The 26,946-nt window shown below is 33.5% G+C and overlaps 1 protein-coding gene and 1 pseudogene across 1 annotated transcript in view; one reads left to right on the top strand and one right to left on the bottom strand.

Moving 5' to 3' along the window:
* Positions 1-1,372: 1,372 nt before the first annotated feature.
* TCEA1 (transcription elongation factor A1) overlaps positions 1,373-26,946 on the bottom strand; it is a 35,119-nt gene continuing 9,545 nt past the window's right edge. The window contains exons 3-10 of the mRNA XM_016126199.2: positions 20,212-20,317; positions 16,072-16,159; positions 12,876-13,021; positions 11,717-11,773; positions 10,725-10,879; positions 8,376-8,522; positions 3,998-4,069; positions 1,373-2,081 (exon numbers count right to left, since the gene is read on the bottom strand). Of these exons, the coding sequence (XP_015981685.1) occupies positions 2,073-2,081; positions 3,998-4,069; positions 8,376-8,522; positions 10,725-10,879; positions 11,717-11,773; positions 12,876-13,021; positions 16,072-16,159; positions 20,212-20,317 (780 nt within the window). The 3' untranslated portion in view covers positions 1,373-2,072. The remainder of the gene's footprint in view (positions 2,082-3,997; positions 4,070-8,375; positions 8,523-10,724; positions 10,880-11,716; positions 11,774-12,875; positions 13,022-16,071; positions 16,160-20,211; positions 20,318-26,946) is intronic.
* On the top strand, positions 22,045-22,163 carry LOC118612285 (annotated as a pseudogene).

Here is a 26,946-nt window from a genome sequence, read left to right as displayed (position 1 = left end):
TGCTCAGGTGAGTAAGAAAACTCAGGTGGTTAATGTCTGTTTTCCCAGGGTGGTTATTCATTAATTGTCACTATATTTGACTAAATTCCTCTATATGTTCATTTAACACAGTTACTTTGTCCTGGGAATAAATATTATCAACTATTACCCTTGATAACATTTGCTTCCAGTTACTTTATAACTGGGTACTATTTTTCAATAGTAAGACTCACTGATCTCTCACAGTACTTTTAAGTACACACATGGGATGTGCTCACACACTCTCCTCACACCTGCATCCCTCACCAGGGGTCCAGAAAAAGAGAAACATGCTATATTACTGCTAAATACTAGTTTTTAACTAAAACCAGCAGGCTTCGCTTAATTAAAACTACTTTAAGAACACCTTAGTAGTTGGGAGAGAACTTTTTAAACAACAGGTAAAGCAAGCTTCAATGTCTAAATAAAATGACAAAATGTGATACAATTTAATAACAAGAAACTTTATTGAATTACAAATTTTAAAATGGATCACTAAATTTAAAAGTGGGACAGTTTTAATTTTATTCTTCTTAAAACTCATTCTTTCAAAAATGTACTTTTCAAATGATAAAATGTATTTTTCAAATGATAAAACAAAATATTAATCTGTGAACTGACAAAGCAGAGGTGGAATGATACTAATTGGCTAATTCTTATAAGTGGGGTCTTAACATGGACCTTTCAATGTTGTCCCTGTATTACGTCAAGTTGATTTCCAATAAGAAATGAGAATATGGGACAAAGGGGAGTGCAAAGCATGTACCGAGGTCTCTCTATAGGTATCTGACAGAATACAGACGTAACATGATAAAATGTGAACTTTGTAACGGTGGCCTTTAAGATGTAGAAGAGCAAGTGTGCCCTCAGGAACCTAAGTGAAAGTCATTTTTTCTTACTCCTAACAGAACAAATGATACACACTTAAACAAAAAGTAAAACTTAATTGTACGATCTGTACTATAAAACAAATTGCATTATAGTCCATATATTCAGTTTGTTCAACAACCTCATTCATTGTGTAACAGAAAAAGTCAGCCAATTAGACTTAGGACAAAAATATTTTCTATCAACCGCCATATGGAAAGAATTTATATAATCCTTAAACTTGATCCTTGGTCAGTATAGATTTCCAAATCAAAATCAAGTCATGAATTAGTTATGATAACTACACTATACTAAAATGCTAATGTTTTCTTCCCAGTATCTCTTCCTATGAGGGGAAGAAAATTGCCAGGAGCTTTCATTCTCTGCCTGTGCTGGGATTTATGAAAAGCCTACTAACCTAAACAGTGTTCTGCAAAACTAAAATCCACTACGAAGTCAAACAGGTAAACAAACAACAAACCCAAACTGATTTCAACAAAGTCAAGTCATGTTTCCAAAAGTAAAATCTATTAGGAACAAGTAATAAACATGTACAAGAAATTACAAGAAATGGTGGTCACGGTTAGCTACAAATGAAAAAAATATCTAATTATCCCAGACTTGTGAATATAATAATTAAAACCAATTTCATATGCTACTTCAAATATTATGTACAATTTAGATGAGCTGCTCAAGTATTATTTGAATACACACCACATTTGACAAAATTAAAATTATATTACCTCTCTTCTCTGTTAACATTTGCAGGTACATGCCGATATGGAAAAAAATGTAATTTTCATTTATGTGTTAACTGAAAATAACATTTCTACTGTGTATGTTTCAGACTGTAAAAAAGTTAAGATACATTCCCCTTTAAGAAGGAAAAAAGGTAAAAATAAATTGCCAAAAGTTTAATTGATAAAAGTTTAATATCAATTACCTATAAAAATGAAAAAGAAATGTTTGAAACAGATGCCATACAATTATTATGTAGTCTCCCTACAGATCTGAAACTACAGAAGGCATTTAAGGAAGGATGCTATGTCAAAAACAAAGACTAACCAAGGGGTGTATGTCACTTTAAAAACCTGACTTGCAGAAAACCTAGTTCCTTGGCCTAGTTTTAAAGCTAATTACAAAATCCATTTTCTTAATGGTCCAGACATTTTGCCAATTCTTCAAATTCAACAGAACTGTCAAGAAAGAAGAAATATTTTGTGAGACCTTTAAATATAGACAACAGGGTGTACCCTTTCCCCATTTAACACAGCATATATTTTATAGTGCTAAAGAAGCATTTTTGAAAAAGATGTATTTTTCGGATACGAATAATCACCTATCTTAAGTGTTTGACTTTTCAAACTTAGAATGAGTAGAAATATATAACTAAAGAAACAATATACAATTTTTTAAATTAAAAACTTCTCTTCTAGATACAGACAACAGTATGGTGATTTCCAGCGGGGAAGAAGGGTAGGGGGAGGATGAAGAGGGTAAAGGGGATCAAATACGTGGTGACGGAAGGAGACTAGACTTTGGATGATAAGCACACAATGCAGTATAGATGATGTATTATAGAACTATACACCCGAAATTTATGTTATTAACCAATGTTACTCCCATAAATTTAATTTTAAAAAATTTAAATAAAAGAACCTCCCTTATTAATGTTTTCAGATTTAAAAAATTAATTCCAAATTTGAACTTCTAAAGTAAGCCCCTTAGGCATTAGCTTTCCACATTAAACTGAACTTTCTTAAATCCAGTAAGTACTTATACTGCAAACTGCCTGTATTCTAAACAAACTCAATGTGCCCACTAATAATAATAATAATGATAATAATAATAATAATCCATCATGTAAAACAAATCTAAGAGAGTTATTTGGAAAATCCAGGTTCATTCAACAGGATTGAAAAAATAAATGTAAATGTTCCTCTCTTGGTCCAATGCAAAAACTTTTGCTACCTCAGAATAGGAGACACAGATTCAAATCATGAACTCTCCAATACCAGACATCTTCCCAGCTTGTAACTGAATCTTTGTATGTAATAAAATGCATACTGGCCTCAACCTCTAAAATAGCGTCTAGGGCCAAAAGTCCCAAACCATATTTGTGGAGGACATTCCCCCAGTGTCTGGCTTTTAATTCACGTCTGATTTTCAGAAAATGCTTTAGACTATGTGAATAATTCCAAATAAACATTAGACTAAAAAGTCTGTGTAAGTTTAACTTAAAAAAAAAAAAATCTTGTATGAACTTAACAAAAACTAATAAAAATAGCCAGCATTTTTGGAACACCAACAATTATCAGGCACTTCAAATATATTATCTTTACACCTCACCACAACCTGTAATGTAGGTATTTACGTTTAATACATGAAAAAAATTACAGTTCAGTAAGGATAAGTAGCAAAGGAGATCAAAATCTATCTGGCTCCAAAGACTATATTCCTGTGTGAGCCTCCACAAGCCCACACTCTTAACATCCCCATATCTATTAATAGTAAAAATGGTCTTAGGACTGATGTCTAAGTCTCCTCCCAACCTTAAATTATATTTCTGTGGCTCAAAAAAGTCGCTCAAGAATGAATCATTTACATAACATGAACTTGCCTATGTGGGGCTACAGCATACAGAGGCAATACGAAGGCTTGGTGCAAAGCCGACCAAACCAAGACTGTGCTCATCTGCGATTCCTAAAATAAACACTAAAACCAATGGTCTGGATTTCAGTAAAGTAGAGTAACTTTTCCAGAATCTAGACCTATGAAAAGAAGTCATGTATATGCACAGAATTTCTGGAAGCACAAGAGTCAAAACAACTGACTATAGTACATATAGAGCTGTTATGCACTAACCGCACATTTAAGGTTCAATCCTATCATTCCTGCACCAAAACAATATGGATGTAGGAGAGTTAACACTGTTTCTAACAGAGTACAAAGTAATATATTCCATTACAAATGCTTAGTAATGGACTCCCACTGTACTGACCAGTGTGAGCACGTGTATATATATTTAGGTATCTAAATAGGCTTATGAAAAGACCTGAGGAAATCATTCCACTATAAGTGAGTAAAATGTGAATCCAAGAAGGCACCATACCTTCCATCGATTTCCACATTCATTACAGACAACGAATGTTGTCATCGGTTCATCAGCACTTCGAGTTTGTACCTGCAGCAAAAGCAAGTGAAAAATATTACTTTCTATAATACCATAAAAAGTCCAACCTAAATAAGAGCATTCCACATGAAAATATATAATAACCACAATGGCACCACAATAAAATGTGTAAGAGCCTGAAACAAGTTCAAATAAGCTAAATAATGAAAAGAACGCACATTTCTAAATTTCATTTTTCTAAGTCCTTCTTTATTTGTCCTTTTTTCATGTTTAATTTATCCCAGATAAACAGGATAATCATCTGTTACATACTATACTTTTTATATATAGCTAACAAATATGAAAAAAATTCATCACTAAGAAGCACAGAAATGTTAATTAAAAGATACATCGATTTTCTTACACATTAGCAAAGACATAAAAATTAAGGATATTTCATTCTGACAAAAACTGCCATACCCTTACTGAAAGTAAGACAGCAAGGAGGTAAGAGCCTTAAATATCCATTCTCTGTGACCTAGGAACTTGATATGTGATCTAAGATGGTAATTAGGAACACAAAGATCTGTGAACTGCTCAACATCACTAATCATCAGGGAAATGTAAATGAAAATCACAGTTAAATACAATCTATTAGAATGGCTATTATCAAAGACAAGAGATAACAAATGTTGGTGAGAATGTGGAGAAAAGAGAACCCTGTACATAGTTAGTAAGAATGTAAATTGGTACAGCCATTATGAAAAAGAGTATGGAGGTTCCTCAAAAAATTAAAAATGAACTACTATATGATGCAGCAATCCTACTCTTGGGTATACATCCAAAGGAACTGAAATCCATATCTCAGAAAGATATCTTTACTGCAGTATTATTCACAAGAGCCAAGATATAGAAACAACTCAAACGTCCTTCAAGGAATGAATGAAGTGGCATATATGCACAATGAAATATATTATTCAGCCATAAAAAAAAAGGAAATTCTGCCATTCGAGACAACACAGATGAACCTGGAGGGCATTATGCTAAGTGAAATACGCCAAAGATAAATATCTTACAGTATCACTTACATGTGGAATCTTTTTAAAAAATCTTATTTCATAGACATGGAGAATAGAATGTGGTTGCCAGGGGCTGAGGGAAAGGGAATGGGGAGATATTAATCAAAGGGCATGAACTTTCAGTTATAAGAAGTTCTGAGGATCTAGTGTACAGCATGGTGACTATAGCTGGAGGAGACCTTAAGCATTCTCACATACACAAAAGAGTGAACTATGTGAGGTGACTGATGTGTTAATTATCTTGATTCTGTAATCATTTCACAATATATCTGTGTATCAAATCACACTGTACACTTTAAATATATTCAATTATATTTGCCAATTTTTCCTCAATAAATTTGGGGGTGAAAAATCTCTATATAAGAATGTTTGAATAGTATAACTTTATAACAGCACAAACGCTGGAAACTACCAACAGGGAAATAATGAACTAAGTTAGAGTATATTCAACCTGATGGAATATCATACAGGAATTATGATGTATACAAAGGTTTTGTTAAAACACAGTTAAGAGAAAAATGCTTACATTATAGTAGCTAAGTGAAAATACAGTCTTTAGCTTCAATTAGATTCAGAAAAATCCACAAAAATATTGCATGCAGCAAAATATCGATCATTGTTCTTTCTGGATGGCAGATTAATATGTAATTATTAATTTCAATTTCAATTTCTTGTCCGTATTTTCCCAATTTTCTAAAAGTAGGTAGGTGCTTTAAAAAAGCTACTATGATCATATGATCCAACAATGTCACTTCTGAGTATGTACCCACAAGAACTGAAAATAAGGTGTCAAAAATATTTGTACACTCAAGTTCATAGCAGTACTAGTCACAACAGCCCAAAAAAGGTGGAGATAACCCCATGTCCATCAACAGATGAGTGGATAAACAAAATGTGGTATTATACATACAATGGATTATTATTCAGCCTTAAAAAGGAAAGTCTGACACATGCTATAACATAGATGAACCTCTATAAACGTTATGCTACATAAAATAAGCCAACCACCAAAATACAAGTACTGTGTAACTCCATTCATGCATTTGACTACTTAGAATAGACAAATTCAGAGACTGGTGGTTGCCAGGAGACGGGGAGAGAGGAGGGATGAGGAGTTGTTGTTTAATGGGTACAGAGGTTCAGTTTTGTGAGAGGAAAAGAGTTCTGGAGAATGACAAAACATAATAAATGTATTACTGAACTGTATACTTATAAGTGGTAAAGACAGTAAATTTTGTTGTACATATTTTACAACTAAAAATTTAAAAACAATGAGAACTCAGCAAAAATAAATAAGCTAAGATGACTTTTTGAAACTTTACACAAAATTATAGACTTCTGAAGTTCTCCACTGGAGAGAATTACGGGAACCAAAAGTCTCAAAAACAAAAAAGTTATTTCTTTAAACTATACGCTCCTGAATGAATTCAACAAAGCATTATTAAAGTTAAAAGTTATCCTGACGTTTAAGTTATGGGGGAGAAGAGGAAGAGAGGTGAAGGCAAGAAACTAAACACTAAAAATTCTGCATTTTGAATAATGAATATTTAATTTTAATATTAGATAATATCAACACTTCAAAGATCTGAAGCTTCATGATACCTGTAAACTATTAACATGACTTTTAACTGAAAAGCCCAAAGAAAGATAAAGAGCCATTCTCAAAAGAGCAGCATATACTTAATATTGCTATTTAGGGTCCTAACTGTGAGGAATCCTTTGCTCTCTGGGAAAAATTTTGATCTCTTGGTGGGGGCACATGCCAACTTAAGAGTGACACTTAACTCTTTTATATCTGTTGTTTTGCCAACAAATTTGGAAGTTTTCTGTCTAAAGACAGAATTTTTGATTCTAAGAAAATCATACTGACTTCATCTCTAGACTAAGTTCTGTTAAAAAAAAGTTTTCTATCAAAGCTATTTATAATCTGATTATGTAAATACTGTATGTCACCTCTATTTTGTATGTTTTAAAGATTTAACTTTTAAGTACCTTTCTGTTCATACTTATACTTTCTACTATGCAGCATTTTTAGGACAGAAATTTGATTGCTGAGATTCTTCTACTGATTAAAAGAAAAAGCGATCAACTCAGAATTTTCTGAGCCCACTTCATATGATGATATATTTTAGTGACCATCAGTAGTATACCTCTACAAAATAAAATACTAAAATATCAAGTATACAACTATGACTAGACGAAACACTTCAAAAAGGTAAAGGACTTTAGATTGGTTAAATAAAGTATACCTGAAAATGGAGGGTTATGCTTCTTTAAAAATAAAAAACATGCATAAGGTTATTCAATGTGCTAATACGTGTTTAGAAAAATGGGAAAACAAAACATATTCACGTTTGCACGTATATACATAAAATATGCAGAATGCCACAAAATGAATTAGTATTCCTGGTTTACCTCCGGAAAGGGGAGCCAGGCAGCTGCAAGCAAAAGTGGAGGGGGAACTTTCCGCTCCTAATCTTTTCTACCTTTTGGATTTTAACCTTGAGAACATATTGCCATTTTTTTTTTTAAGTAAAAGTTCCTTTCTACAACTTATACAGAGTTTAGTAATTTTTTTAAGTGCTTAATTTTCTGTCATGCAGAAAATTCAATTTTCTAAATCTCTCTATTAACCTGAAACAGAACAATAAGTTATTATTTCAGGGGAAATTTTTGATTTCACAGATAATAGACATAGCACAAAATCCTGTCTGGCAAATAAACTTAATGACAGTGATAAAGCATCATTTTCACATATAAACAATGAAAATAACTGTACCATAGCTCTTTTCAGCTGTTCAAGAATAAAAAGGAAGATTAGTCACATCATGTATGAATATAAAAGGCATCAATATATTGCAAAAAAGGAATAAATATCTGGAAACTAGTTAAACTAAAAGTATCCACACTCCGTGTGAGGGAGAGCAAAGAACTTTCCTTAGATTATAAGAACCTGCCAAATAAAAAGAATGATGACCTTTTTACATACTAACCAATAATCAACTGTTTATCATCTCTTAGAGAAAGAACACAGCCATTTTATTAAATTCTATAGTATTTGATAAATTTCATTTAATTGATATAGCTTTCACAGTAACAATTTCCATGAAATCAAAAATATAACTTATTTTCAATTAACTGGAATCTGTTAATTTTAAGAAAGCATTCTTACACTTAAGAAATCACATCTGTTGAAAAATATCAAAGCATACTAGTAATTAATCTTACTACTTGTTTTGAAACAGGAATTGCAAGCATTCTTAATATGAAAACAAGACTCTATATAAACAACCACAAACCTGTGTATAAGTACAATTCTTCTTTTTACATTTGCCACATGTGAATAAGTCAGTCTGGGTTCCACCTGTCTTGGCCATCTGATGCTCTCTGATGGCTTCTTTGGTCAAGTTTTTCCGCATCTCTTTGAGCTCATCACTAGCCATTTCCTGTAAGGAAGGTGGCATAATACGCAGTTACTGGAGTGTTCTATATAACCTGAACGCTTTTTATGCTCAATTAGCTTAATAACAGAACACAAATAAACTTCCTAAGTTTTAAAAGTGAAATAATATTCTTCCTCAAAGGATTCATAAGAGTTTGCTTCCTTTTAAAATTTTTCCAAATACTTGTAAGTCTGTAAGTGAAAACTAGTGTAATAATTCTTTGAAGGCTTATAAACACTATAATCCTGGAGCAATGAATCCAGTGATCTGTACCACTGCCCTCTCCCCAAAAAGAAAGAAGAACTTCTAGAGAAATATCAGGTTCCAGTTTTGAGTCAAGAAATGCACAGGATAAGCCAGGGTCATCTTATTGTACAAAAAACACAGAAGCTACCAAAGATTTTTAAGTCAGATGGACAGAGGAGCTAAAATGAACAAGCTTCCAGTGGCCAAAGACAGAAAAATTTCTTCAGCCATCAAAATAAATTACTGTAGAGAACCAATCCCCAAGTCCATTCTGATGCTTAAAAAAGTCACAAGTCCATTCCGATGCTTAAAAAAAGAGAGCACAAATACTGCGAAAAGAGCAACGAAATCTCTCATTGGCAGTTACTAGGGTACCACCAACTGCTCATTCTGATAACTATTAACTGAAAGGAAAGAATTACACATTTACTCTGCCTTTCTTATCCAAACCAACATGGTAACCAAGCGCCCAAGTTTATAGGAGAAAGTGCTTCTTTATCAAAGAAACATAACGAATAAATGTGAAAAGAATGACAAAATTTTAGAAATAACCATTTTATAATCCGTAATAAATCCTAACCAGTTCAGGCTAAGATCACCTGTGGATGAGCACATCAGATAAAAGGGCAATGGAGAACTTTACAATGGAGGAATCAGGCTATCAGTACTCAAACCCACTGTTCAATTTCAGGATGCTAAGAAGAGGCAATAGGACATTATGTGTCTCCTGCTGTGCTGAAATGTGAAGCAAAAAGCACTACTTATGTAGTGTTTACGCAAATAAAAAGTTGAACTCTTCGGTTATCAAGCCTACAGAACTAGCTTCTGTTTTACAGAAAATGGGAAAGTGAAGTTAAATAACCTCATGAGGAAGAAACAATTAATACTGTAGTTTACAGAAGAAAAAAACCTGGTTTCCTCAACAGGTCATTGTCATGAAGAAAAAAAGGAGAAATGGGTAGAAGAAAAAATTGTTTTAGATTTCTATATATGTATATACACATACACACACACACACACACACACACACACACACACACACAGTCTTAAAAGACAGAACTAAAGGTAATGTGTAGACTTTGAATCTTGATACAAAGTAAATGCACAACCAGGAAAAAATGAATATGAACTAAGTAGATAATACCAAGGAATTAATCCCGATAGCCTTGCTGGATTTGGTGATAACAATGTCATTAAGACAAATATCATATTTTTAAAGATACCTCTCAGTATATAAAGGTAAAAGTATATAATGTCTGAGATTTGCCCGAAAATAATTCAGAAGAAAAAAGAAAAAAGGGATAGCTGAAAAGCGTGACAAATTCTTGAAAATATTTAAAGCTTCGGTGACAGATACACAGGATTTCATTACACTGTTCTCTATTGTGTAAAAGTTTTAAATTATTTTTATACCTTTTTGAAAAATGGATTTTAAAAATATAGCAATTTTTATTAGCTATAAAGACAAATTACTCTTAAATGCTTTAAGTGAGATTGTAGGCACACTACAGCTATTATCTATGAACACCCATGTCTATAAATAGCCAGCTATAAATTCCATTTTTCCCATCATTCCCTATATAAATTTAACAAATAGTAAAATGTGACCAATTTTGTAGGGTTTAACCATGAAAAGAGCTTAGAGATTTCAAAGTTTGTTTGCAATTAGAAATTCGACTCTTCAAAAAGTTAAAATACTTTTGTCTTCAGACAATGATTCAAGGCAAAAATCATGGTACAGATGCAGTCACCCAAAGACCATGGCAGAGTACTGGAAGAAACAAAGTAAACAGATCCAGTCACCGTTATTTGTCTAGTGTACTGTATATATAAATATATTAGAATAGATAATAATGACTTATATGTAGTATTTATATATAGTAGTTTATGATTTAAATAGTCTTTACATCTTACATCATGGAGTCATATCACAGAAACATTATATTCACATATATTCACCTCGGCTGTCATTCTAGCAAATAAGTCAGGAGAAATATTCCCACACAGTACATTTTTCCTTAAATTTGGATTCTTTGCATCCTTAAGATTTGATATTCTACTTCGTACTCTGTTTTTGTATTTCATGTCTGTATTCCTTATTTCTTGATATATAGGTATAGGCCATTAAGGAAAAAAGGTTAAATTATAAAGGTAAGATAATTTTGTCCCTATTCTGCCAAAATAAGAATTCCTGAAATTTCTAAGCAGTTCATAAAAAGATTCAAATTTAGATTAACAACAAGGCACTGTTTCTACTAGATTCTTTCATCTATAACTGGCAAGTAACATTGACTATATTTTTCAGCTGTGAATAAATGAGCAATGCTTTCTTCTTAAGTTTAAGACCTTATGAGAAGAGACCATTCACACGGCACTGAAGCTTCATCTCGTCCCTCAACTCAGCAAGAAGCTAGTTTAGCAGCTTCTTCTCAAAAGAACAGGCCACAGCAGAGACTGAGCCCTTGAAGAGGACACTTTCTTACCAGGCTATTTCCTCAACAAGCATAGTCTCGCCATCACACTGTCACCTAGATGTTCCCTGCTCCCCATACTTACAAGCAAGGCCCCACTCCCAGAGCCCTTTCCGTGGTGCCCAGCATAAAAACCCTTCCCTCCAGATGATGAACTCAGGGTGTTATGAATGCTTTGCTGAGTTCCCCGCAAAATGTGAAACCCCACTTCACTCTTCTGGTGTCTAGGTTTTCCATGCCCTTTTGCACAACTTCAGTTAAGATGGTCCATTCTCAGTTTGCAAGGCAGACTCTGTGTTCTACTTTGAATGACAGAAGAATAAAATGACATGAATGGCCCTCTTCTTTCCCATCAAAACAATACAATAATGATGGAAACTGTGGAAAACAAATAAAATAAAAAATTCTATACAGGAAGAAAATTTTATAATTTATCTAGCAGATTACTTAAAACAATATGCATGTACACACAAAGGATATCTTCCTCAATTTGAGATCCTAATTCTTCTTCATCAGCTCCGATAGCGATATAGTCATCTAAACACAGACAAAAAGAACTGTCAAGAATAAGTGACTATAACATATTAAAAGAAAATCTCAATACAGAGTAAATTAAATTGCATTCACATTTCTTCAACCCTATTTGCCTTCTAAGAAGAATCCTCTCAGTTTAGTTTCATTAGAATCCGGTCTCTTTACTACCCACTGGACTCCTCCTCTGGATTCACCTAATGTCCACAGTGCTCTGCATTGATGACTCTTTATCCTTCAGCAGTGGGGAAGAAAGTGATTTAGCAGGCAATTCCTCATTGCACAAATCCATAAAGTCTGGTTGCTCCAGCAGAGAGTAGAGAAAGTTATAGAAAGAACTGTCTTGTCTCCTGTGACTCAGGCTTCAATGCAAAGAAACCATTCATTTCATATCTGCCCGTCACATATATGGACACAATCAGAAGACTCCTATGCAAATATTCAAAAGGATAGGAGGAAATAAAAAGAAACTAGGAAGAAAAAAGAAAAAAAATATAAAAACAGTAAAGGAATCAAAGTAGAAAGTGCAGAGTAAGGAGAAAAATAGGTTATACTAACTATGGTTCAGTATTAATAGAAAAGAAAAAAGATGATTTTGTTAAAGATGGTAAATATTCTTATATATTACACTTTAAAGCCAACTTTTTATATAAGAATGGATACCTTCAAATCAAATTAGACCTCCCAGATATAAATCAAGATCTCTTTCCACTTAAAAAAGTAAAATATGGAATTATGAATACAAAACTTACAAACTATGTCACACTATAATGGGCTCCAAATATATCATCATTATCTTTCAGGGGGGAGGTAATTAGTTTGCAGACTAAATGTGGGGGAAAAAAAGAATTACGAAAAAAGTTTAAATGAATCAGGGGAAACATTCATATTTTTGAAGGAATCCCTTTCTTGGAATTCCAAAGTAACAAGCACAAGCCCCAGTACGCGTATACCTCTCTGCCTCTAGTAATCCCTATTAGCGACAACTACTCCCTGAGCTAAGTAGTGGGAGTAGTATGCTGCTGGTAAAACAAACAGAGGTGCACACGGCATTGGTGGTGGTGATGACCAAAGGACTGAGCTCTGAAACAATGTACACTAAACTTACCTCCTGTTCGAAGAGCTGCAGCAAGCATCTCCCTACACTTTAACCGTACAGAATCAGATGTGCTTGGTGCCCGAGGGAAAGATGATACGTAAGTATCTCGAGCATTTGTCTCATCCTTTCTGCTGCTTACATTGCCACTGGAGCTACTAAAATACAGGCACACCAAAAAGAAATCAGGAAAAACTCAAAGTAATATCATTACTATCACTCTCTTAAAAAAAAAAAAAAATTAGTCTAAATAAATGAGATAGTATTTCAGTGACCCTTAGAGTGAAACAAACAAAAAAAAAAACTGCCTGCATATAAAGTTAAAATTATAATAAAGATGAGACAAGTCTCATGTCTTGTTTTAACCAACTATGTTTAACCTTGAGTCTCCTTTTAAACATTAAACAACATTTTTAATAAAGAAAATACACATAACAGCTCAATACAATGAAAAGCAGAGATCTTGGTTATAAGAAGAGGGCTGAGGTGATGGGATCAGAGGATATGACAGCTTTCAATCAAAAACAGAGGTGGGGGAAATGTTTGAAAACTCCTTTTCCAATCAGACAACCAATGAGTTTTACATTTAAAACACTCCCTTCAAGACAAAAACCATGTATACTGAGAAGTGAGCCATGAAAATATAAAAAAAATCTCTTAATTTCTCCCAAGAAACATCAACTCCATCAGGACCAGTCAGTAATTTCCCAGCCTACCTAAACGTTTCAACCACTGCTGAATGACATCTTATACTGTATTCTTCTGACTGGTTTCAGTTAGCTTTTATCACATTACAGATACTTGCCATGAATCTTTCCAAAGACTAAATCATTCACCCTCCATAGATCTAATTTGATGCACTGCTACAAGGAGATGCCTCCTTGCCTTCTCTCCAAAACATAACCCATTGTTAAATTTCACAGGCAGATCACTGTGGGCAAAGTGCCATTTTGTACACCTTCTAAGTTTAGTCATTTCCTTCTGTGAAACCACCTGTGACTTCCCCCTATAATCCCAAAATACTGTCTGCACACAGGTTTGTATTATGGTGGCTTTGTGTATGTTCTCCCCTGGGCTTCTCAAGAGCAAAGACCAGGACTTACTCCTCTCTGTATTCACAGTCCATAGCATAACATTTGTCAGTGATAAATCAATGAACGAACTAATGTTTAAATTTCCACTTTTTAAATGCTTCAATTATGTGCTTTTGCCTCTCTGTATCTGTAGCCAAATGCTTAGCTTACCCACTGGAAATTGTCCAGGTGGACAATGGAGCCTTTTGTTCACTAACTTCACTATTGCTGGCCAACTTTTTACATCCTGATGACTCTTTTGTAAGCATTTAACCATATTACTTTCTCCTTAAATTCTTATGCCTAAAATGTAAAACCCCTTTCAGTTATAAGTCATTAGACCTAACATTGTATCTTCCTTTAGACTTGTTTCTCTAATCATCTTAAATTTTTTTTTCAGTGAGTGAGTGAAAGAGAGATAGAGAGACACTGACCTACCATTTTATCAGACTTCAAACATGTTAATTCCATGCTTTTGTAGATAGGCTTTATCCCTAAACTTCCATTACATAAAACTGATAAAAATATACTAAGAAGTTGCTCCTCCTTCAATATCTAGTTCCAATATTTGTCTATACTTTTATATTTTATATTTGAGGCATTAAATTAGTGATTCTGAATGTCACCGGATAGACAATTGGAAGCATCTATTAAAAAATTCATAAATTATGGCCTGTACTTTTCAAAAATCTCAAAGTCATGAAAGACAATGACAAACTAAAGATCATTCCAGATAAAAGGAAACTAAAGAGATATGATAACTAAATGCACGGTGTGATCTTGAATAATATTTTGGAAAAAAATCTTTTTTCCTTGCAATAAGATATTGGAACAATTTTTAAAATATGAAAAAGATCTTGTATCAATGATAATTTCTGGATATTGACAGCTGTATTGTGGTTCTATGTGAGAAAATGGCCTTGTTCTTAGAAAATATATATTGATGTATTTAGGGGCATACAGGGCATATGTCTCCAAATGACTTATTTGATTCAAAATAACATTTGTGTGTGTGTGTATACACATATATATACAAATATGTATACATGTATATGTATACACACATATACATATGCATATACACACTGGGGTAACTGGGAGTTCTCTATATTAGTCTTACAATTTTCTCAAAGTCAAAAATTATCTCAAAATAGTTAGAAAAACTGAATACATTTTATTAATAACTGGTATTTAACCATACTATTAGTTTACCTCCTTTATCATCAAATTTATTTAGTACTAATATGTAAAATAACAGTGCATGAAATTTTTTGTAGCTAAAAAAAAGATGAGTACATTATCCATTTGGGGAAAATATTGAGAAATAAATGAAGTTAAAATAGGTAGCCTAAACCTTAAGTGCATCAAAATCACTTTAAGGGTTTGTTAAAAAGATATATCTAAAATTTCTAGAACCAGATTACCTGATTCAATAGTTCTAGGGTAGAGCTCAAAAATATGCTTTGCTAACAAGTGGCCAGGTTCCCCGCTCTTCCAAGGACCACACTGAAAACTATGCTCTAAATCAATGTCAAGTATTAGGCTACAAGTTTCTCCAGAAAAAGGGAACTACATTTAATCTACTAGGCATATTGCCTTTTATGTCAGTGTGCTGGTTATGGCACAGTACATTATATGTGACAGGAGAGAATAAATGCAAAGGACTCATATGAGCTGAGAAATAATTTGAACCCTCCGCTACTGAATTTCACATTTTAAGTTCTTATGACAAATAGCTAACCTGAGTAGAAAAATAAAAACAGAAAGGAGACTTAGATCCAGGGCAAAATAAAATAAAATCTAAAAAGAAATGTGGTAAACACAGGACTAAATCATTTGAATCTCTAATTAGTACCTCCATTGTCGATTCTAGTAGTTCGATTCCAGAGATTCCATTCAATTAAACTTGTTGAGTACAATGTAAACAATTTCTTCTATTTATGTAGTGTCTTCTAACTCTCTTAATTTTCCAGGAAATCTTATAAGAAAACTTAGAATACTTGGCTATATGCCTTTGCTAATTCCATTTGATTAGAAAATAGAAGAGTACAGACATGAGATCATAAGACTACAGAGGAGGTGATGGTCAAGTAAAACTGACTTTCAATATAAATGAATTCTATAAAGCAAAATACCTTTCTTCTCTTGCTTCTGGGCTATTCTGTGATGTAATTGCAGTATCTTTTTTCTTTTCTTCAGGATCTTTATCAGTTGATGGTCCATCTGAAAATTTATGAAATCCCTAAGTTGTGAACATTTGTTAAAAAAAAAAAACAAAAACAAAACCACTGAACTACTACATGTTATCAGGCTATTTATAAAACAACAACAACAAAAAAAACTAAAATCCTAGATTTTCAACAAGTAAATAAAATTTATGCAGGTTATTCTATTAACATATGTACTTGGGTATTTTTCACAATGAATGCTCAGTCAGCACTCCTAAATAAACTCTCATTGGTTGGAAACCACACATTTATATGCCAGTAGAACCTGAAAGGGAAGAAAGTATACAGAAAAAAAAGAAGGAAAGAAGACGGGAAAAATGTCAGCAATGTCATTTTAAAAATGAAAGCATAAAGTACAGATAGCAAGGTTGTTTTGGTAATTTTTCACGAAGTCAAAAAATTTAAGGTGGTACCCAAAATACAAATAAATGTTTCAGGGGCTGTAAACAAAAAAAATTTTCATAGAAAATACTTCAGGATTAATAAAGCCTACCCAGCACCTCCTCTACCTGAAGTAATATGTAAAGTAATACAGAATACGGAGCCTTAAGACTTAAGGAGGTGAGCAATTAGATCTGGGGAAATAAGATACTCAAAATAGATTAGGCCAACACAGTATTAAAGCACTGAAAAGAAACATTCATGTTTAAATCAACCAAAACAGGCGTGAAACTGGGTTCAAAAAATGTTTGGATCTACTGCATAAATTCTGGCCCCTGACTAAGTATTAAGAGCTACATAAATAAGTCAACTCTCTACATTCCTTTGTATAGAATACAGAAGAGCATAGATTCAGCTGTATATTAAGACTATCGAGGCAACTTTTAAGCATACCCTCATGCTCAAGCTCCCATCCCAAACCTTTCAATCCAAATCTCTGGCACTGAGGCATGAGCATGACAATTTTCAAGTTGCTCAGATGACTACTAATATGCTAATCTGAATAAGGAAAACTGATATAGAGTTTGGTCCAAATTGCAATTTTCGAACTTACCTCATGAAGGTTAGGGTTAGAAAACCTGAAATACAATTCAAGTCCCCTACAACGTAAGGTAAGTGTATGCTTTAGTTTTCACATACTATTTTGCTGTGCCCCATTATTCTTTGTAATTCGCCTGGAAGGCCCCGCAAGCTAAAGATTCTATAGTATTATGAGGTAGAAAACAAATAATACTAATGACATTAAAATGCATAGCAAGGACTAAGAAATATTCCAAAAGTAAGAGGGTAGAAAGCATATGAAAAGTGATAATACAACACTAACAAGGATCCAGTGCTGGAGAGGAGCAGTAAATTGATCTTTACACATCACTAGCACAGTGTAAACTGGTACAATTCCTTCAGAAATCAGAGCAATAAGTATGAATAGCCTTAAAAACAGTCCTACCATCTAAATACAGTTTGTGGGCAATAGAGCCAAGCCTCTGGGAAGTGCTCCATCTCTAGTCTCGGATTGTCCGTGATCAGATGCCAGCCTGGCTACTTACTAGCAATGCAGCTGTGCATAAGGTACTTAATCTCTCAGTGCCTCAATTCCCTTATCATAAAATGGGGATTCTAACAGCACCTAGCACACTGGATTGTTAGGTAGATTAAATGCATTAATATAGGTCATTGCACATCTTAAGCAGTCAAAACTGTGCTACCTAATAGCAGTAGTAAATCTAGAAATCTAGTTAATAGTCTAAACAAAAAGCTTTAATCAGAAAGATATTCATCAAGACATTATTTATAATAGCTATAAAGTTAAACAATAAATCTAATAGGCAAATGATTAAATTACGGTACAGTCACCCAAGAGATTAATTTGAAGCCAATAAAAATGAATTATGATGGAAAACCAAAAAACTTTCATTAAAAAGGCAATATAAATACATATACAAACACATGCATACACACAGCATAAGTAAACTTAAAGCTGAAGCAAAATCCATGCACCGGGGGAAAAAGACAAGAAATCCAACAAGACATTAACTGATGGTTATATTTAGAGATAGACTTAAGGATGATGTTTTTCCTCTTCCAGTCCCCAAATTTTATTTAATGAACATGTAAATCTTTTAAAGTAAATAAAAATGTTTTAAAAGGAGAACGTGTACTGGAATTAGGTACCTCTAGTAAATTTAAAAGTAAAACTTCTTCAAATTTAAGATTAAGATTAAACGAGCATAACTGTAACATCCATTCTTTTCTCTCATGCCACATAAAACATTTTTCTAGAAATAAAAATGCATGTATATGGTTCTCAATCAACTTGCTGGAATTAGATTCAAAATGTAAACGAACTACAAACACAGAGTTTCAGTAAGTCTTTAAAGGCTAGGCTTTTTTTAAAAAGCTTTTAACTTTGAAATAATTTGAAACCTGCACAAATGTTGTAAGAACCGTACAAAGAAATTTATTCAAATTCCCTAACTGATAATGTTTTGGCACACTTGCTTCCTCATTCATTCATTCACATCCACACACACACCATTATGTACATACATATTTCTTTTGAACCATATGAAAATAAGTAGCAGACATCATGCTCCTTTATCTCTAAATATTTCACTGTGTATTCCTTAAGAATAAAAAAATTAATTTATATAACCACAGTAAATAAGTAAATTTAACAATGATACAAAGCTGTTTACTTACCTATAGACCTTATGTAAATTCTGCAAATTATCTCAATAATGAGCTTTACAGCAATGTTTTTTCCTGGTCCAGAATCCAATACAGCAGCACATATTACATTAGGTGTCTTAAGACTAGACTGTTTAAAATTTATAGGCTTTACAATTTTTAGTTCCTAGTTTCCAAACTCTTTTATCAGTAACAGGTTTTTTGTTAATACAATTGTTGCTTTTGAAATTTTAAAAGGTTCACTGCTTTCTGTTTTCTCTTGTATATAACACCAATGACCAATTAAAGAAGTGGCTGATTCCACTTCAGAGGTCCCCACTGGTCAAATTTGGGACAATGTAAATATCAAAATAAATATGGATAATGGATTATAATTCATTGTATAGAATAGTAATCCACACATCCACATTAATAATAGATAAATAACTGGGAGGTAAAAGGACAAGGTTGCTTCAGGATCTAAAAGTATCTCTGACAGAATGCCTATTAGATACAAGGGGGAAAATAAGCTATTAGCGTATACCTTGACTGTGTTATCAAAATAAACACCATAAATGCCTCTGGAGGTGAAACCCTGAGGACATAGCACACTTATGTAGTATTCTAACTGTGAGGCACAATCTGATCTAATCACCAGGAAATAGCAAATAAGCCCTAAATAAGGAACATGCTTTTAAAACAAAGGCTGTACGGTGCTTATATTCTTCAGAATGTCAATGTCAGAAAAGACATAAAAAGGCTTAAGAGGTAGTCCAGATTAGTAAACTAGATATATGATCCTAGACTGGATCTTGTAGAAGAGAAACAAAAAGCTAAAAAGGACACTACTGGGATAACTGACAAAAGTACAACATGCACTATAGATCCACAAACTATACCAATGTTAAATTTCCTGAATTTCCTGTATTATGATTGCACGAAGAAATTAACATGTTCCGAGGAAACAGACATCTAAGTATTAAAGAATGATAGATGCAATGAATTCTCAAATGGTTCAGAAAAAAGTTTGTGTGTGAGTATATATGTATAGAGAAAAAAAGAAGACATAATAAAACAAATATGGAAAATATTAAAACTTTATCTAGAAAAATAATTCATGAGTTTTTTTTATTATTCTTGCAAGTTTTCTGTGAGAAAAATATTCCAAAAAAAATTTGCAAAAAGTATGACAACCTTCCCCTTGGAGGAAAAGTTTCTTGTTACTTAAAGAGGCAATCTCGTTGTAAGTATTAAAAGACAAGAAACTAAATTTGACTAGCTTAAAAAGTAAAACCCTCAAAGAGGTCAACTAACACTCCTCACCCTTATTATAAGGCACTAATTTCAGTACATTTACAGTCATAAAGAGAAAAATACAACAACCAAATGTGTCAAAAAACCAGAACATCATAAATACATATCAGGGAAGATCAATTATACCTAATAACTTTTTCCAGGATTTGATGAGAGACTTTGCTAAAGATGTAACTTCTTCATCTGTACTCTGCTTGCGAATGGCATTCACTGACATTCCGATTCTTGTAGACTGCAAGGCAACAACAAAAGAATTATTACAAGCAATTTTATTTCAGACAATTTAATGTTTCATTTTCTTCTTTTCCAGATTCCTGTTTCCATTTTAGAACAGAAAAAAAAAAACTTTCAATTATTTGGATTCTTATAACAGTATACTATGGACTTTAGAATATAGACAGCTGCAGATCAAACACTGGACTCAAAGTTCTTATCACTGAGATCTGCAAGTATATAACTTGCTACTGTAATAAGGCTGGTTAATTAATAAAATAAATTTAGTTTTTACATAAATATAAAATGTCTATATTTATACATAAGGTAGGCTGAAGAAATCATGATTAAAATACATCTGCCTTTGTTTCTATAAATTTTTTTCATAGATTACTTCATAGACCTTATGCAACTTACAATGTGAATGCTCAAACAAATACTACCATCTATATAGGTTTAAAAAGCATTTTTTTGGCTTGAAACCAGCATATAATCACAGGTATTAAGATGGACTTCACAGAATATAGATAATTTAACATGTGTTAATACTATGTGCCCAGGATTATGCTAAGAACTCCATATTCATTAATCATCCTAACAACCGTTCAAAGTTCAGATCATTATCTCTATTTTTAAGATGAAGAGATTATTATTTTTTAAGATGAACCAATAAATAACTTGCCCAGCATCACACCATTCCTAATGGGCACAGCTGGGCTTTTAATTCAAGTACTCTCATCCCCAAAGCCCAAGCTCTTTTTAGCACATCTATGGTTTTCAAATTGTGCTCAAAGAACACAAAAGCTGACAGGCCAATTATGGATGATAAATAAAAAATGGTAAATTATTTAATAAGTTCAGGTTGTTAGTAGACAATCTTTCAAAACACATGGTCTATGGAAGAAAAAAATAACAAAAGGAATTCTTAGTGGTGAAAAAAAGAAGAGAACCCCTGCTGTAAGCTTAAAGGCAGAGAGAAATAAAGGGGTACTGAAGGCTTCCTTCTAAATTATTCAATCTACTCAACAAAGAGATTCAGGACAGAAGTTGTGCTCAAGAATTTAGAATATGTATTTAGTCGGTGTCCTACCTCTCTTAAAAAGACCAGCAAGGCAGATACAGTAATAACAGAAAGATAACGGGGATTCTGCATATCGGAAGTCCCAAAATAGTTTGAGATTAATGTTTTGGGGATTTTCTTTTTAATCCACAGAAAGTAGTTTATTGCTTTTATTTTAAAAAAATGCTCTCAGAACTTTTTTTTTGTTAAGAAAATACTTTTACAACTTTTTCTAATATTTTCTAAAATATTTTGTCGGCTGACGAAATAGGCATTTCAATATAGAAAACTTTCCAGAGGCAAGTGCCCGAGCTGGATGGCACAGGCACACAATTCTGTGGACCTAGACTGTCCCAGTGGATGCAGCTACCTGCTCAGAAGCAGGGCTTGCTCTTGCAGCTGGTGTACCCAGCTTCAGGTCTGACTCCTTTGCCCCAATGACTGCAGCGTTCCTCCTCAGGACCCACTCACAGCTCTTCCTCATCACCCCCACTATCACTACCTGAAGGAAAATTTACTTTTTAAATGAGTGGAAGAAGAAATATATTTTTAAAGCTTGGGGTTGACAAGGATTAACAAAGAAAATGGAATTTTCAAAGGTAGTTAGAGATGATCAAAGAAAGGTACAAGGAGAACATGAACTTAACCCTGTGTTATAAGGTGACTGCTTTTAAATAATCACAGGAGTCTATGGCCATGCTACTCTGAACATGCCTAATTCTGTCTGATCTCGTAAGCTAAGCAGTGTCGGGCCTGGTTAGTATTTGGATGGGAGACCACCTAGGAAGACCAGGTGCTGTAGGTGCAAACAAACAAACAAACAAACAATCACAGGATATTTTGATCACTAAAGAGTCAACGACTTCCTGCTTACTAAGAAAACCAATATGGAGAATAGAGGCAGATATGGAGAACACAGGCAGCATATGTAATAAACATGCTCATCCAAGGAAGAGATTGTCCAGTAAAGAATAAGAAATAATAATGCTAAAGTAGGTGAAAAATTTCAGGTACGTATTGTTTAGGGAGTATTTTGGGAAAACTAGAAGAAAGTAGACAGAAGAAAGGATTGTGAAGCTATTTTACTTGGATAACCACATCTAGATTTGCCTCTTAAGAATTCCCTAGACTGGATTTTTCCTAAAAATGGCAGACTATGATTTACAGGATGTAATAGGTGAGCCATAAAGAACTGTTTTGTGCTCAAGTAACATGAGAAACTGTAGAGTTAAACAGGTTTCTTGATTGCAAGACTAGTAAAAGTTTTAGAGATAAACTACACATCAAGAAATTCTATACAGAGAAAATGTATGCATGCCTTTGCCCATGGCTGGCCATCTGGCTTCTATAGAACACCAAGTATACAAATAGAAAGACATTACCTTGGAAAGATGGAGAATGCATTAAGCAGACTTAGCGAGTCAGCTGCACATTGGTGGTAAAGCAGAAAGGAATGAGTAGTGAAATCAACAGACATTATCAATATCACAGGGAAACTAAGCAGATTGCTATGCTGTAGGAAAAAAATCATGAGTTTTTGCCAAGATGATCTGAAGAGAGCCATAAAATCTTAAGTCATTTTTGAAAGAAATTAATGGAAAGGCATCCCGTATTAAATGTTAAAGCTGCAACAGTACTCAAATCGAACTACATACATATTCAATGCAAGTCCTATCAGAATACTGCTACCTTTTGTACAGAAATTGAGAAGCTTAACTTAAAGTTCATATGGAAATGCAAGGGACCCAAAATAGCCAAAGTGCTCTCAAAAAAGAACAAAGCTGGAGGACTCACGATTCCCAATTTCAAAACTAAATACAAAGCTACAGTAATCAAGACAATGTGGTCTTACATAAGGATAAACATGTAGATTAATGAAATAGATTTAAGAATCCAGAAATGAACCCCTAAATTTTCATCATTGATTTTCAACAAGGATATCAAAACAATTAATTGGACAAAAGAATATTGAAAGGGAGAACTAGATACCCATATATAAAAGAACGAAGTTGGACCTCTTCTTTTAACCACTCATAAAAATTAACTCAAAATGAACCACGGACCTAAGTACAAAACTATAAGACTCTTGCAATGGTTTCTTAGATATGACACCTAAAGCACAAGCAACCAAGGAAAACAAATAAATAAGACTATAGCAAAATTTTAAAGTTTTGTGCTTCAAAGAACACCACTAAGAAAGTAGAGAGAATTCAATGAATGGGAGATTTTTGCAAACCTTCTATCTGATAAGGGACTCATACCTAGAATATATAAAGAACTCCTACAGCTGAATAATAAAAAGGCAAATTATCCAACCTAAAAAATAGGCAATGGACCTGAACAGACTTTTCTCTAAAGAAATGGTCAACAAGCACAAGAAAAGATGTTCAGTATCAGTCAGTAGGGAAATGGAAATCAACACCACAATGTTATTACTTCACACACACTAGGATGGCTATAATCAAAGACAGATAATGACAAATGTTGGCAGGAATGTGGAAAAACTGGAATCCTCATTTACTTGCTGTTGTTGGGAATGTAAAATGGTACAGCCACTAGGGAAAACAGTTTGATAGACTGACAGATCCTCAAAACATTCAACATAAAGTTTCCATATGACTAAACATTTCAACTCTTTTAGGTAGCTACCCAAGAGAAACAAAAATGTGTCCACACGCAAACTTGTACATGAATGTGCATAGCGGCATGAGTCATAACAGCCATAAATGTGGAAACAACCCAAATGTCCATCAACTGACGGGTAAAGAAAATGTGGTATGTGGTAAATCCATACAATGGAATATTTATTACTCAGCCATAAAAAGAAATGAAGTATTGATACATGCTTCGACATGGATGAAAACTGAAAAATTATACTAAGTAAAAGAAGGCAGACACAAAAGGTCACGTATTGCACAATTTCACTGATACGAAATCTCTTTAATAGGTAAATCTGTAGAGACAAAAAAGCAGAACTGATTAGTGGTTGCCTTGGGCAGAGGAGAGGAGGCAATCTGGGAAAAATGGGGATGACTGCTAAAAGATGTAGGGTTTCTTTTTGAGGTGATGAAAATGTTCTATAATTGACTGTGGTGATAGTAGCAGAATTCTCTGAATATACTAAAAACTAATGAATTGCATACTTTAAATGAATTAATTATATGGTGTGCAAATTATATCTCAATAAAGCTGTTAAAGAAAGCTATATACAGATATGTTTACTATTCTTTCACTAAGTTCCACGAGGGCAGCGACTTTGTCTTGTTCACTACATTCAGCCCATAAAAATAATACCTAGCACACAGCGAGGACTTAATAATTATTGAATGAATGATTCCACTATACATAAAAACTTATAAAACTATTCCAATCTATTATATTATTTGCCTTCCTGTTTACTTCCTTACCTTCAACCTAAACCAATTAGCCTTCTATTCTATCATTGCTAAAAGTTTCCTATTATCTATAATTGTAAACTTCAATGGACTCTTCAGTTCTCATTTAATTTAACCAGTCTGTTACATCCTAACAGATGTTTACCTGTCCTCCTGGAGGTTCTATCCATCCTTACGCTATTATTTTCTAAATATTTCCTAAATATGCCCTTTCTCCTACATTCTAGAGCTTTTTACACATATTGCTTTTAAATCAGATTCCAGTTTAAGTTAAAATTCATTAAAATTAAATAACTTAAAATTCAGTTCTTCAGTCACATTTCCGTGTTCAGTAGTCTCATGTGGGAGCAGCTAAATTTTTTTTTAGACAACACAGGTAAAGAACATTTCCATCGTTGCAGAAAGTTCTATACTGCTCTAGAAGATATGTGCACACAACAGACATCTACAACCATTTGTTTCACAGGCATCTCAAAACTCAATGGATCCAAACTTATCCTTTATCTCTTCAACTCCCTATCTTTATTTCCTCCTCATTTCAACCCCACCACATAACCTTTCTTGAATTTTGCTATACTGTTAAATGGCACTATCTACCCAGGCACCATAGCAAAAACTTCAGTCGCCCTAAATTCCTCCTTCTCCTTCACCCTGATCCGGTCAGCTACCAATTTTTGTAGTTTGTCCATCATTAATAAGTACTCCTCTCCATTTCTATTGCTACTACCTTAGTTCAAAACCTCATCACTGTTCCCCTGGGTAACTGCATCATTAGTCAACAAGCCTTCCTGTTTCAGCCTCCATTTCCTCCACTGTGCAAATCTAGTCATGCGCTCTCCTGCACCATGGCCTTTTGGCAAGACTGCTCTCAAGATGGCATATGCAGTCCTATGTGCCAAGCTGCCTATGAATTCAACCCTGTATCTGACTTGCCCTTTCTTTATATTAACTTAATATGCCACACTATTTCCATATACTGTTATTTCTGCTGGATTAATACCTTTCCCAGTCCTTTTTGCCTAGGGAGAACTTATTCATATTTTGTCACTCAGTTTCCACTTTATCACCTATATGAAGGATTTTCTGAGCCTCCCAGATTAAGTTATCAGATTAAGAAGTGAACTTCTTAGTGGTTCTACCTGCTCTATCTCTGACAACTGAATCCTATATAGACATCTACAATACCTTTCTGTTTGTTCACATGTCAGTTATACTCCATGAGACTTTAAGTTCAATGAAGGGGAAAAGCCATATGTATTCAATACCCCAAAAGAATTCCTAACCCTAATAAAAATGCAAATGTTTGTTATATGACTACATAGACTTTCCAGAAATGAAGCATATGAGAATTATCAAAGATGTGTTATAAATGATAGCCCTACTCAACCTCCATGCCCTCTATAATGCTACATATTTCTCTTAAATACTAGTATCATGTTCTTTTCAATGTGGTTATCCCAACGTACATTTGTTAGGAAAAGGCCACATCTAAGTGGTAAGGTACTGTCTCAAAGGTAAGGTTATTCTCAAAGTTGATTTGGCAGAGAAACTGTTAATCCTTAGACAGGATATCTGAACTGAGAAAACAGGACTTCATGACTTGTTTCCTTTTTCTTTCCTGGGTCTACATTTAGAGAAGTTCTTAACCTTTTTTGCACCATCAATCCTTCTGGCAATCTAAAGTATGAACCCCTTCTCAGAATGCTTTTAAAATAGAATTACATACATAGAACACCAATTACATAATATACAGTTACAAAATATTTCCTAAATGTAATATCTAATAGATGTGCTCCTTAATTTAAAACTTTAAATATGACCTAGCGTTAAGATGCAATAGTTACCGTAATAAAGGGCAAAAACAGATGTCGCTATAACTACAACTATAATATGAAGTTAAAATATTTGTGATTTCTTTCAGTTATAGTCATAAATACCATCAATACAACTATGGTTTACAGTCTTCATAATTAAAAGAAATGTTCAGTTTCACTTAGACATTAGTAAAAATAAATATATAATTTTTTCCCAACCATGTTCACATACTACCATCACTCTTCCCTAAATTTTGACTTAACAGAATAGAAATATCAAAGGAGACACTCATGGACAATAAGAAATGTGTGGCAGAAAATAGCCAGATCCAAGTTACTATTTACATTCCTTTTTAAAATTTTGGCTCTGTTAAAATTT

Source organism: Rousettus aegyptiacus, unplaced genomic scaffold (assembly GCF_014176215.1).
Source record: "Rousettus aegyptiacus isolate mRouAeg1 unplaced genomic scaffold, mRouAeg1.p scaffold_m13_p_15, whole genome shotgun sequence".
Taxonomy (NCBI): Eukaryota; Metazoa; Chordata; class Mammalia; order Chiroptera; family Pteropodidae; genus Rousettus; species Rousettus aegyptiacus.
Note: the sequence above shows the minus strand (reverse complement) of the source record. Positions and strands in the feature narration are given on the sequence as shown.